This window comes from Candoia aspera, chromosome 1 (assembly GCF_035149785.1).
Source record: "Candoia aspera isolate rCanAsp1 chromosome 1, rCanAsp1.hap2, whole genome shotgun sequence".
In the NCBI taxonomy this organism is placed as follows: Eukaryota; Metazoa; Chordata; class Lepidosauria; order Squamata; family Boidae; genus Candoia; species Candoia aspera.
This window is the reverse complement of record NC_086153.1, coordinates 321325096-321340096: the sequence shown is the minus strand read 5'-3', so window position 1 is coordinate 321340096 and position 15001 is coordinate 321325096. Positions and strand designations below refer to the sequence as shown.

General features: G+C 39.4%; 1 protein-coding gene across 1 annotated transcript in view; it reads left to right on the top strand.

Moving 5' to 3' along the window:
- The window catches only part of ARID4A (AT-rich interaction domain 4A), a 68837-nt gene extending 55197 nt beyond the window's left edge, over window positions 1-13640 (top strand). Inside the window, exons 23-25 of the mRNA XM_063290479.1 lie at window positions 6574-6786; window positions 10767-10913; window positions 11823-13640. Coding sequence (XP_063146549.1) covers window positions 6574-6786; window positions 10767-10913; window positions 11823-11926 — 464 coding nt within the window. The 3' untranslated portion in view covers window positions 11927-13640. The remainder of the gene's footprint in view (window positions 1-6573; window positions 6787-10766; window positions 10914-11822) is intronic.
- The last annotated feature ends 1361 nt before the right edge of the window (window positions 13641-15001 follow it).

The following is a 15001-nucleotide window of genomic DNA, read 5'->3' as shown; positions in this document are numbered from 1 at the left end:
AAACCCTGTGATAAATACTTAGACTGTGTAGTTTGCAAAGAATGCAAAACACTAAAAGCTCCTGTGAGCACAGTGACAGAGTTACAACTAGATCTTTGGAAATTGTACACTCTGACATTATTGGTCCTTTTGCTCCAAGTCTTGGACAAGCAAGGTATGCAATGACCATCATTGATGATTTCTCAAGATACACATTTATCTACATCTTAAAACATAAAGATGAGGCATTTGAGAAATTTAAAAGTTTTGTGACATGGGCAAATGGAAAATTCCCTAGGCCTGTATCTGCACTCCAATGTGATAGAGGAGGAGAATACCTTTCTCACAAATTCAGAAGGTTCCTAGTGGAAAAGCGGATAGAACAAATTCTTTCTAACCCTTACACCCCTCAGCAAAATGGTGTTGCTGAAAGAAAGGGCAGAACCTTGCAAAATGCGATGGAATGCATGTTAAAAGATTCACGATTATGTTTTAAGTACTGGGGAGAGGCAATATCTACTGCCACTTCTGTACAGAACAGGTTGTATAACTCTGATTCAGGACACTCCATTCCATTTGTTTTATGGTGTGAAACCAAAGGTAAGCCATCTTAGAGTGTTTGGTAGCACTGCATGGGTTCACATTCCAAAACAGCAGAGAAGGAAAGGCGGCCCCACAACAAAGAAAGCCATCTTTGTTGGCTATGAACAAAGCCAGAGGAGCTACAGGTTCATAATGGGAGAGAAATTAATAATTAGCAAAAGCGCTTCTTTTGCTGAACAAAACTGGGGGAGATTAAATTCTAGCTCTCCAGTTGAACTGACCACCACAAGAGAACAGCAAGGACTTGCTGATGGTGATCTTTTGCCTGATGAGGACGTTAAACCAGAAAAGCAAACTGAAGATCTGTCTGATGAGATAGATGCTTCTCAGGAAAGTGATAGGAGTCAAAATTTAAGCCCTGTATTACCTCGCAGATCTCAGAGGAGTAATAAAGGCGTTCCTCCATCACGTTTTCAGGCTGAAACAGTAAAGGCTTTTCACATATTCACAGAACCTGAGTCTTTAGAACAAGTGAATGCTTTACCACCTGAGATTGCACAAAATTGGCATTCTGCCATGCAACAGGAATTAGCATCCTTGAAAGAAAATAAAACATGGAAACTGGTAAATCTACCTCCCAATGAACGCTGTCTGGGTTGTAGGTGGGTTTTCAAACTGAAAAGGGATGCTGATGGCAAAATCCAAAAATATAAAGCAAGGTTGGTTGCAAAAGGGTTCACTCAAAGGAAAGATTTAGACTTTGACAAGACTTTTGCACCAGTTACTAAAGGTGAATCAATTAGATTACTGTTAAAAGTTGCTGCACTCAAGGGAATGTCAGTTAACCACTATGACATTTAAACTGCATTTCTCTATGGTGATTTAGACCACAGATTATACATGCAGCAACCCCCTGGCTATGAAAAAGGGGAGAATCTAGTCTGTGAACTGCAGAAGTCAATCTATGGGTTAAAACAAGCTGCTAGATCCTGGAACCAAAAAGTAGATGAAAAACTGCAGAATTTTGGTTTTGAAAAAGGAAAAGCAGATCCCTGTGTATATATGAAAAAAGACAAACAAGGCTGTATGTATCTGTGCATTTATGTTGATGATTTGCTGCTGTTCACATCAACAGAAAAACAAAGGCTTGATTTTGAAGCCTGCATGAAAAGCCATTTCACATTAAAAAGCCTTGGAATTATAACAACCTAGGTTTGGAAAAACACAGGAAGAAGAATGGTAGCTTTCTGTTAAACCAAAGGGGAGATAATGGTAAAGTAATGTGAATGGAAAGACATATAAAGTCAGAGAAGATTGGTTTGCATCTTAATCTGTAGTGTAAAAAGGGGAGTGTTGAGGTTTTTCCTATTAGATTAAGCTGCTATTGTGCCTAGTCATTTTGGCCGGGTGAAAAAGGTTGCAAGTGATTGTCTCCTCTCACCTGCTTCATGCAAATCACCTGGGGGGGGAGAAAACCTGCCCGGACTTGTTCTTTCTTCCTTTTTTTTTTTTTTTTCTCTGCCGACATGTAGCCAAGCAAGGCTTCCTCCAGGGGAGCTAAGTCCTTTAAATGTTTTGCTTTTGCTTTCTGTAAATAAATTATTTTTATAGAAATGCTTGGTGTGTGACTTTTTTGACCTCTCCTGGGCTAAAGGCTTTCCCAGCATCTGCCAACAATCTACATATAAACTTAATAGTTTTCAGTCACACTAGCAACCTTTCATTTTTCATCCATATAGCAACCATTACATTCCCAGCCCATCTCCTCATGTGATCTGATTCACCCATTCCTGTCCAACATCAGAACTATCTCTATAGTATCATCTCTCATCCCCATATAATCATAGTTGTCAGAAGACACACAGGCAGGAGTGTGGAGAAATTTACTGCCACCTCTATCATCTGGACAGTCAGGCCAGTCCCCTCTAAATGTCCCAGGATGTGAAAAACCTGATCACCCTTCTTTTAAGGAAATAGAACTTTTAATGAAAAAGGAAATAAATACCAAATGTGACCGCCAATAAGGAGCAATAAGAATAATGAAGAGGAGAAGGATGGCAAGTACCCAGGTCACATTCTTGGCATCTTTTGTGAGACTGGACTGGCATTTCCCAAAACACAGGGTAGTAGATATCAGACTCTTTCCTACCATCTATACCAGCCTGTAAGCAATTTGATTTTGATAATAAAGATACCTGTGGCAGAATTGCAGAAGACAATCCATTGAGGACCTAAGAGTATGAGGTGACCTGAACATGAGTAGATAGCTTCTGAAAGTAATTTGGGCTTAAGATGTGATTGGGTTAAGAAAACAACTGACAAACTAATGTAGTTCTTTTAACATGATGTGGCACCTCCTAAAAATGCTACTTGCCAACTATGTAGCTTGATTTGATTTGATTTGATTTGATTTGATTTGATTTGATTTGATTTGATTTGATTTGATTTGATTTCCCAGAGTCCCCCAATGGGAGGAGATGGGCGGGGATAAATTTAATTAATAAATAAAATAAAGTAAAGTAAATGCTCCCAGCTGGTTTGTCAGCCAGATGCAGGATTTTCCAGGCAAAATGCTTATCTTACATCCCCATAAATCACTGGGAAGGTATTTGCCAAGGTAGACTAGTGGCTTCTAGTAAGAGATCCCCAAGATATTCTCAGTTGTTCTGAAATGCACAACAAGCAACATTCACATCCTGAGTCATATCCTAAGCTAAAACAAGGAAGATATATACAGAATGGCTTCCTGCTTTCAGGTACCTAAAGTTCCTGCCTATGCATGTCCAGCTGTGATAATAGTTAAAGATGAGTTGCTGTGGAATGTGGGAGAGAGAGTAGGAGAATGATCAGCTTAGGATATCAGGACGAATTGACAGTCCAAGAACACAAAGCCCACTGAAAGAAAATCCTTTTTGTACCTTCCCTGCAAAGAAGACCTCTGAAACTTAGTCCTCTCATAGGTCCAGAGATCCCTGCATATACAAGAAGCGCTCCTTGGCATTCATCATGATACAAGGCACCATACTGTAGTACTGTAAAATTCTGGGCCATGCTTCCCTTGTGTTAAGATGCAGATGGGCATGGAAGTGCGCTCCTGTCTAGGGGAAGCTCAACTTCCAGAAGCCTCTACCAACTCTTTCTTACCCTGCATCTTTATCCTGTCAACTGATTCATTGTGAGCACCATTTCATGGAAAACCTCCTAGGCTGTGGATTTACCCATACCAAATACAGTACTCAAGGGGAGGTATTCATACAAGTCTGTGGATATTGGTGTTTTGCCATTGCATCTGGAGTGCGTTTTGTCAAAAGCTAATCTGGTCAAAAGTCATATGAGATAACCAGAAATCAGGAATAAGTGGTGATCTTCCCATTCACCAGTATCTCATGTAGAATATCATATACCTCTGTCTTTGCCATCCTCACTGCTGGTGCATCCAATCAAGTTATTCCCAAAAGCTGGAGGCCACTTTTGGCTACATTCTCTAGTACATTTCACATGCAACCCCAAAAGAGAAATGGACCAGAGAAAGTGACTGTGGAGAAATGCTTCCAGGATGGTACTGAGAAACTCCAGGATGTTGATGTATCCATGCCCTGCATTGTTGTCTGGGAAGAAGGACCTGATGAAGAATTGGTGGTGTAGAACAGCACTTGAAGGGAAGAAGCAAGCTGAATGCTACAAAGCTCTCTCTTCGATCCTGTGGCGTTCAACATTTTTAGCGGTGTTTTGATTAAGGGACACTTACCAAATTTGCAGATGACTCAAAGCTAGGAAGGTTAGCTAATACTTTGGATGAGGGAGAAATTTCAGAAAAATCTAGACAGGCTTGGGCAATGGGCTGAATTGAATAGAGTGAGATTAAACAGGGAGAAATGTAAATGTCCTGCATCTGGGAAGAAAAAAATGAAAGCATGTATAGGATGGCTTGGCACTAATATGTGTGAAAAGAACTTGGGTGTCCTTGTCAAGCACAACTGAAACATGAGCTAGTGGTGTAATCCAGCTCCTAAAAAGGCAAATACTATCTTGGAGAGCATTACCAGGAGCATAAAATCCAAATCAGGGGAAGTAATTTTTTCACTCTACCCTGCCCTGGTCAGACCCACTTAGAATACAGCAGAGGGCAGGTGCTATTAAATTGTGGTCCAGGGCAGCTGCAGTCTTGATTCCAAGCACATAGTGTCCTATATAGCCATTTAAGAAACCACAAATGTGGCTAAAAATTGGGTTGATATCCTTCTACAGCTCACTGTCTAACTGTGACATGACATCACCGTGTTAGTGATGCAGTGGCATTGCATTTGGGGTGTTAGGTCTGGGCTGTCCTTCATATCCTAGCATTGGTCATGGAGGCACAGTAGTGGACTGATGCTGCTATGTTATACCTAGATGACTTCCTTCTAGTGGTGCTGTAGTGACAATTTTACTTCACTTTTCAGTTCACTTTCTTGAAATAGATAGTGGGGTGGTTGGATGCCGCCCTCGTTCAGTCTTTTTCAAGTGACCTTGACATTCTGTGACACCATTTCCAGACAGACATGTGCTTTTCTGTTTTTGCAAGCCATGGTTGGCCAGAGTTACTTGTTTTATCTTGGGAGCACATAAATACAAGAGGCTGTGTTGACAGTTTTTTTCCTATTGGATTCTTAGTCTCTGAATAATTGTGATTCTCACTCATTCCCATTCCTTTCTTCTCTCAACTAACTCCTGCCAGTGGAACTAGGCTATCTACTGTTTTATTGATTACTGAGTTCTTCAAGTTTCCACGGCTTGAAGGATTTTTTTTTAAATATGCTAATCATGGGATATCAGAACACTCAAATTAGTATGAAATGAAATGCCCTATTAGGACAAAACTCTAGAATGTAAGGTGTTCAATTCTGAACACTTAAAATGGCTATTTTAAGCTCAGATGTTTTCATGTACCCCTAAATAGTAGACATGCTGGCAATAGAATTTGAGTAGAATCAAAATATTTTTTTTTCTAATTTAAAAGGTGAAATGGTATTTAGATAACACTTTTTGGAAGTATTTATAAGCATGTAATTCTCTATTCTAGCATTTTAAGCTTAAAATGTCACAGTTGTATGGCATCCTAGTTGGAGTTCTTTCCTTTAAGAAATAGCTGTGTGACATTTCACTTGGATGTGCAGTTTGAACAGAATATGTTTATAGTCTTCTTTTATTCAGATGAAAATATTTCAGTTGAATTGTAGTATAGGGATAGGTAATCCTGATGCCCTCTGGATATGTTGTTATACAGCTCACACTCACTGCTATAGGCCTTATTGGCTTGGGCAGATAAAATTGAGGAACTTCCCTTAATACTACAAAGAGTATCCCAGGGTAATTGGAAAAATCTCTGCATTGTGACTTAGGGTGTATGCAAAATCTATTTAACTGGCTGCCATTTTACACACACTCAGTGTCAGGTTTTAAATATGATTGAAAATAATTCTAATAAGAAGCTTGCACAACCAGAACACTCTTAGAAATGAGAATTACAACTGAATCCTTTTGAAGGAACTAGGAAAGCTGATGGAGCCTCATGTCAAATGTTATGGATAATGTCCCCAGTTCAGATTTTTTTGAACTATTGTTTTTCATGTGATGTGATTTATATAATGGTTTCCAATTAGAACAGCAAAATCTAAGTTTGAATGAATTCATAGTAACAAAGTTGTCCTTAGGCATGTCATTCTCAATCTATTTCCTAATTTTGTGAGGATAAAAATGGAAATGGTGATAAGAGCTATACTGCATATATTGACCAGAGCTCTGTGAAGGGGATTACAACAGAAACAAAATATGTGATCTTAGAAAAGCTATCATTTTTCAGTTTCTTTCCCCTCAGCATGTAATATTGACTGAAACTGCTTTGCCTTGCAGACCTGTTGTTAGGATTACTGAGATTATATTGGTCAGTGACAATATTAAAATATTGAAATGCTGAGGAGCACTGCTATCTAAAATATATGTAAAAACATCTATCACCTCATGCCGTTAAATACATATTCTACAGTTTAAAATGCTGGTTGTGTCTTGTAGGGCAAAGCAGCGATAGTGAAGATCTTCCTGCTCTAGACAGCTCAAGCAAATGTACTCCTGTAAAGCATATTGGTGTAACTAAGCCACAGAAGCTCACTCGATCGCCTGCTAGAGTGGTATCTCCTAATATTAAAGATGGGGATAAGGACAAGCAGAGAGAGAAGAACCATCATAATGTTTCCCCAAGAGTGTATAAATGGAGTGTCCAGCTTAGTAAGTGCTTTATGTAGACAGAACCATGTGTGCTTGATTCTGCTTATTCCTGTTTCTGTTCTAAGTTGATGAGTAGTAGTTGGTTGAGTGGCCCCTTCCTCATGCTAAAGGGTTGAACATAGGCTTTGATCACTATAAACAATACCACCAGGCTTATTTTTCCTATTCGGTTTTTTAACTAGCTATAATACTACTATGTAATTACCATTACTATGATAATAGTATTATTATTTATTATTTTCTGTGCTTTCAGTTACACATTTCTGCTGCTACTGTGGCTGCGTTTTATATAGACTTACTCATTAGTTGTTGTTTATTCGTTTAGTCGCTTCCGACTCTTCGTGACTTCATGGACCAGCCCACGCCAGAGCTTCCTGTTGGTCATCAACACCCCCAGCTCCCCCAGGGACAAATTCATCACCTCTAGAATATCATCCATCCATCTTGCCCTTGATCGGCCCCTCTTCCTTTTGCCTTCCACTCTCCCTAGCATCAACATCTTCTCCAGGCTGTCCTGTCTTCTCATTATGTGGCCAAAGTATTTCAGTTTTGCCTTTAATATCATTCCCTCAAGTGAGCAGTCTGGCTTTATTTCCTGGAGTATGGACTGGTTTGATCTTCTTGCAGTCCAAGGCACTCTCAGAATTTTCCTCCAACACCACAGTTCAAAAGCATTGATCTTCCTTCTCTCAGCCTTCCTTATGGTCCAGCTCTCGCAGCCATATGTTACTACGGGGAACGCCATTGCTTTAACTATGCGGACCTTTGTTGTCAGTGTGATGTCTCTGCTCTTAACTATTTTATCGAGATTTGTCATTGCTCTTCTCCCAAGGATTAAGCGTCTTCTGATTTCCTGACTGCAGTCAGCATCCGCAGTAATCTTCGCACCTAGAAATACAAAGTCTTTCACTGCTTCTACATTTTCTCCCTCTATTTGCCAGTTATCAATCAAGCTGGTTGCCATAATCTTGGTTTTTTTGAGGTTTAGCTGCAAGCCAGCTTTTGCACTTTCTTCTTTCACCTTCATCATAAGGCTCCTCAGTTCCTCTTCGCTTTCAGCCATCAAAGTGGTATCTGCATATCTGAGATTGTTAATGTTTCTTCCAGAGATTTTAACTCCAGCCTTGGATTCCTCAAGCCCAGCTTGTCGCATGATGTGTTCTGCATACAAGTTGAATAGGTAGGGTGAGAGTATATAGCCCTGCCGTACTCCTTTCCCAATCTTAAACCAGTCCGTTGTTCCGTGGTCTGTTCTTACTGTTGCTACTTGGTCGTTATACAGATTCCTCAGGAGGCAGACAAGATAACTTGGTATCCCCATACCACTAAGAACTTGTCACAATTTGTTATGGTCCACACAGTCAAAGGCTTTAGAATAGTCAATAAAACAGAAATAGATGTTTTTCTGAAACTCCCTGGCTTTTTCCATTATCCATCGGATATTGGCAATTTGGTCCCTAGTTCCTCTGCCTTTTCTAAACCCAGCTTGTGCATCTGGTAATTCTCGCTCCATGAATTGCTGAAGTCTACCATGCAGGATCTTGAGCATTACCTTACTGGCATGTGAAATGAGTGCCACTGATAGTTTGAACATTCTTTAGTGTTTCCCTTTTTTGGAATGGGGATATAAGTTGATTTTTTCCAATCTGATGGCCATTCTTGTGTTTTCTAAATTTGCTGGCATATAGCATGCCTTACCTTGACAGCATCATCTTGCAAGATTTTGAACAGTTCAGCTGGGATACCGTCGTCTCCTGCTGCCTCGTTATTAGCAATGCTTCTTAAGGCCCACTCAACCTCACTCTTCAGGATGTCTGGCTCTAGCTCACTGACCACACCGTCAAAGCTATCCCCGATATTGTTATCCTTGCTATACAGGTCGTCTGTATATTCTTGCCACCTTTTCTTGATCTCTTCTTCTTCTGTTAGGTCCTTGCCATCTTTGTTTTTGATCATACCCATTTTTGCCTGGAATTTACCTCCAATGTTTCTAATTTTCTGGAAGAGGTCTCTTGTCCTTCCTATTCTGTTGTCTTCTTCCACTTCCGCGCATTGCTTTTTTAAAAAATAATTCCTTATCTCTTCTGGCTAACCTCTGGAATTTTGCATTTAATTGGGCATATCTCCTCCTATCACTGTTGCCTTTTGCTTTCCTTCTTTCTTGGGCTACTTCTAGTGTCTCAGCAGACAGCCATTTTGCCTTCTTGGTTTTCTCTTTCTTTGGGATGTATTTTGTTGCCGCTTCCTGAACAATGTTGCGAACTTCTGTCCAGAGTTCTTCCAGGACCCTATCTACGAAGTTCAGTCCCTTAAATCGATTCTTCACCTCCACTGCATATTCCTTAGGAACATTAGTGAGCTCATATCTAGCTGATGTGTGGGCCTTCCCTAATCTCTTTAGTCTGATCCTAAATTGTGCAATAAGAAGTTCATGATCTGAACTACAGTCAGCTCCAGGTCTTGTTTTTACCAACTGTATAGATGTCCACCACCTTTGGCTGCAAAGGATGTAGTCAATCTGATTTCGGTGTTGTCCATCTGGTGAAGTCCATGTATAAAGCTGTCTCTTAGGTTGTTGGAAGAGAGTGTTTGTTATGCTTGGCAAAATTCTATCAGCCTATGTCCTGCTTCGTTTTGTTCTCCCAGGCCATGCTTACCTGTAATTCCAGGTGTCATTTGACTGCCCACCTTAACATTCCAGTCTCCTGTAATGAAAATAACATCTCTTTTAGGCGTGTTGTCCAGTGGGTGCTGCAGATCCTCATAGAACTGCTCTACTTCAGCTTCTTCAGCATTTGTGGTTGGGGCGTATATTTGGATCACTGTGATATTAGATGGCTTGCCCTGAATTCGAATTGAGATCATTCTGTCGTTTTTTGGATTGTATCCAAGCACTGCTTTAGCCACTTTACTATTAATTATGAAGGCTACTCCATTTCTTCTGTGGTCCTCTTGTCCACAGTAGTAGATCTGGTGATCATTTGATGTGAAGTGGCCCATTCCAGTCCATTTCAGTTCACTGACGCCCAAAATGTCTATCTTTAATCTTGACATCTCACCAATAACCACATCCAATTTGCCCTGGCTCATAGATCTTACATTCCAGGTTCCAATGGTGTGTTGTTCCTTAGAACATCGGATTCGCCGTTCACCACCAGCACTGTCGGCCGCTAGCCGTCCTTTCGGCTTTGAGCTAGCTGCATCATCACGTCTGGGGCTAGTTGACCTCATCCTCTGTTCCTCCCCAGTAGCATTTTGACCATCTTCCAACCTGGGGGTCTCATCTTCCGATGGTATACCGACATATCTCTGGTTGTACTGATCCATTTAGTTTTCACGGGAAGAATACTGGGGTGGGTTGCCATTACTTTCCCCAGGGATCGCATTTAGTCTGACCTCTCTATCATGACCTTCCCATCTTGGGTGGCCGTTCACGGTTTAGCTCATGGCATCATTGAGGTGCTCAAGCTCCAGCACCACAACAAGGTAATGATCCTTTGGTGAAGTACTCATTAGAGATGGTTGCAAAATATTGTTTACTGCTTTTCAGTTAACGACAGTTGAGACCAGAATTTGTCTCACTAAGTGATGCAGTCATAAAGCATAACAACATGTGGCTCCGCTGCTTAGCAGCAGCAGTTCCAGCACTTCTGGTTGCCATCGTTAAGCACAATGTCATGTGGATGCCATTTGCTACCTTCTGCCAGCTTCCCCATTGACTTTGCTTGTCATAAACTGGCAGTGAAGCTCACAAATGGCAATCACATGACTGCAGGACACTAGGATGATCAGAACTTCGAGGACTGGTCATAAGTACCACTTGTTCACCGCCATTGTAAGTTTGAATGGTCCCTGAATGAGTGGTTGCTAAACGAGGACCACCTGTATATATCACAGTCACACTTTAGTGCAGCATTTTAGAATTGCGCTAAAAATCTTTCTGCTTATCTTAAATATTACTTGATTTTTTTTTTAAACAGATGAATTGGATAATATGAACAGCACAGAGAGGATCTCATTTCTACAAGAGAAACTACAGGAAATCAGGAAATATTACATGTCTCTGAAGTCAGAAGTAGCAACCATTGATAGGAGAAGAAAGCGATTGAAAAAGAAGGACCGAGAAGGTAAACTTTGCTGTATGCACTTGCATGAGTGGTCTGGCCAGAACTCTTTCATACATCTCCTGTTTCTGGATATTGACTTGCAGCTTTTCCATTATTAGAAAATGTTATCAGTTTAAATACACCATGGTAGGAAATAAATGGCTGTATTCAATTGTCAAGACACCTAAAAGTATCCTAGATGGATTTTTATTTTTTAGTCAAAGATAAATTAGCTAATTTGCTATCCTGTCTCAGTTCCTTTTGCTTCTGCCAGTTTGGTCATGGTGGTGGGAAAAGGGAGGATAAAGCAAATTTATAGGAGATATATTACTCAGGGAGAAAATTTGTAAAATCCATAATTAAGGAAATCTATGCTGAGCTATAATTCCAGGAAGAAGAATATATATATTGGGGAGATGCCAAATAAATCTTGCACAATGGGGGTCAAAATACAAAATCTTGAAAGTGCTGGTTTCTTAATATGTAGTTGATCTGATTTGTTTATTGTTTAATCTTTATACTGAAATTGGGACTGCACACTGTTTAGAGTTTGTTACAATTGAAGTGGCATGTAATTTTAAATAAATAGCCTGTTCTCATATGTGAAGGCTACCAAAACTTATTCCTGCTGACAAGTCCTTTTTACACCTTATGGAATCCTTTTCTAAACCCCAGTTCTGGGATACATAACAGCTGGTTGTTTCCAGATGTTTAAGGTTCTGCTTAGCTCAATGGTGTCTTAGTTTCATGGCATGTTTGAGACAATTTAGTGGGCTGGTAGCTGATTAATGATACAGGCTGCATGTTGAAGAATTGGCACAAAACTTACCAGTTTGGGTAGATGATTTGGGGAGGGAGTAACATTGTACTATAGCACCGAAGATAAATGTCAGCCATTAACATGGAGGCACATACTTTTTTGTTTTATAGTGTCCCACACTGGAGCTTCCATGTCCTCTGGCTCTTCGGACACTGGAATGAGCCCATCATCACCCTCTCCTCCACAGAGCGTGCTTGCTGTTGAATGCAGGTGATAATAGTCATCACCTCTGCTTCATGCAGCAAATTGCTGCCCTGGACAGAAATCCGGAAATTTCATAGAAAGCACCCAGTTGGTTTGACATTGCCAAGTATATTGTGTATACTCTTCCACTGCTGGACTCGTCTGTCTCTTCTCCTTTGTGCCCCTTCCTCTGTTCTGTCTTTATGGATTTTTTTTTAAAAACAACAACACATTTTATTGTGGAGAATAGTCTAATTGGCAACTAAAGGTTTATGGGTGCACTCTGTCTTTTTTTTTTTTTTTTTGCTTTAAACAGAAAAAGGGCACTTAATCTGATCTGAAAACACAGATATCCAATGAAGCATTGGGCATTGTAAAGAAATGGCTTTTTTTTTTTTTTAAATAAAAGAGCAAGTGCACCAAAAATGGCATCAAAATAAGTAAATCAGAAAATAATTACTGCTGCACTTTTTTCACTGAGCTATATCTTAATCCTGAGCGAGAGTCCCATTTTTATTTTTATTTTTGGAGATGCACTTGCTTGTACAGACCTGCCAAAGTATGTACTCAGCATTGTGCCCAATTTTAAAGGTGTAAATTGGACAAAATAAATTGTGAAAGGAAGCGTAGTTGACTGGAAACTACCGTCTTAATGAGTCTTCCACTTTTTATAGGATTTTTCGAGCACATGATTATGCAAATATTTTAATGTTTAATGTTTACGGTGGAATTGTGAATAGGTTTTCAGTGGACTATCTTATCCCTTGGCAAAAGTATTTTGTCTTTTTTCTATGTAATTTCAGAGTTTTTATTTTGTTACAAAAGGCAAAAAAATAAAATATATAACAATGAAGTTATTTAACAAAATTTCTAAAGCTGAATTTTTTGTGTAAAATAAGGTATCTTGTGACTTGTTAAATATATTTATTCAGACATTGGATGTTGTATTTTTATGTATTTTTTTAAAAAAGAATAAAATTGGGGAGAAAAATGCTAAGTTAGGCTCACTCATTCAATAAAAAATACTTCATTTAAATAGCTCATATACATGTGGCTTTATGTATCAGCCATACTGGTATATGAGGTGCTTTTGTCTGTTCAATCTTTCACAGTGTATAACTGTAACCTGGCACCGTGTCTTGAAAACTTTGGCAGCCCTAGTACTTCTGTTGCTTCTGAGGAACAAATTTCTTGGGTTGCCCTTGCAATGCTTTGTCACACTTTTTCATTTGTGGTGTTGCCGAAGTGAGTTATCTGCCAAAGTTGAGATGTAAAATGACTGCTTTAGCTGTGGATTGTCCCACAGACTGAAAACAGTTTGTAAATAACTCCAAAAACCATGTATTTAAGACAGTTTGCATAGAATTGTATATAGTGATTTTTAATCAATTTTTAAAATTCATCTTTGTACAATAAAAAGGGGAGTTCTGCCTTTTTCCTTGTTAATATGCTGTAGAGTTATAACAGATTCTCTAGATTGTCAGGATATTAAACATTCACAGAATCTGAAGTCTCAAGTGGGAAACATGTAAAGGGGTCATTTACTTAAGGCTCATTGTCACCTGCAGTTCCATTTTACCGTTTTGTCAACCTGTGATTCCAATTCCTTCCATTTTCACAGAGAACTAAAGAAAAAAGTACTCTTGTAAATGCACTTTTTCTGTCTTTTTCTTAAGCAGAGCTATTTCAATGTATGATACAAATTAAGCTCACTTGTGAGCATTAATAAAAGTTACATTTTTAAACGTAGGCCTAATTTTATTTTTTAGTTGATTTTGTGTATTTGCTGTCAAATCCAATTGTACAACAGGTATGGACTCAATATGTTGTGAGGACTATTTGATAGCATGGTGCTAATCTTATCACACAGAATCATAAAAAGGATAGTATTTGTAATATTTCCATCCCTACTTGTTATAATCAGGACTCAGGGCATGTAGAAATATAGGTGTACCACTTCTGTTCATTTAGTCACTCTTACAACCACCCATACATACCTATATAATTCAATATCTAGTTGGCTAGGGTAATTTCAGTTCCAGAAGAAATAAGGCACTTGGCTCCACCATGCTACTCTCTGGTGGCTTTGAAGTACTACAATTCCCACCCACTTTTATAAACTACTGACAAGACACAGCCAGTCCTAACCTGAAGCTTTTTTCATACCACTTGGTACTTTTTCACATGAATGCCATAGCCTCTTCCACTTCACTTATATTACAACATTAAGTTTGAGAACCATCTCTCATTTCATCATTTTAGGGGTCTCATTCTTTTTGACTGCTGCATAAACTAATCTTTCAGAATAAACCCTTCTGCCTCTATGGCCTACAGTATTTTGAATAGGTCACATGTACTTCCTTTCATACACTTCCATTCATACCTTCAAACAAATACAAGGCACAAAATCTATTTTTTTAATGTATATGCATCAAACAACTGTAAGTGAATATATTTAACTATAAACTGTAGTAATACTGTATCAATATGGTGACATCTTAGAATTGTTAGTGGTCAGGGCCTGCACTTCAACATTTTTGAGGGTGCTGAGGGCTACAAAGTCAGTAGCGCTACATCACACATGGGCAGGACTGGGGTTTGGGCTTTTTTGCAACATTGATTTCCTTAATTTAGGAATGTTACACTTTGTATCTATTTCCCATCTCAAAATGTAGGAAAGCGGCTGCCAGTTTTTAGTAACGGGTTAGAAGGAACTCTGATGACATAAATGACTCAAGGATAGCTTGCCTTCCTTTAGAATAAAATTCCAGTTGCATCAACAGGCAAAACTGTCAGAATATATTTCCTTTATAGGAAAAGGGGCTGTTGTAATCAGCAATTAAGAGGGTTTTTTAAATAAGTCCTTGTCAGGGCTAGCCCAAGAACAATGTTGAGTCAGTGTATTCCAAACTCCAGTTCTTTATTGCTTTCACCATATAGACACAATCTTTCCAGGCTAAAGCTACTCTGACCGACCTAAGGGAAAATAACCTGGGAGGCTCTAGGACGGAGCTACCTTGAGCCTCTTAACTTTCCCAGCAACAGCCTCCAGACTGTGAACCCTCTTTCTGCCTGGAATGCGCTCCCTCCTTCCTGGGAATCGGGA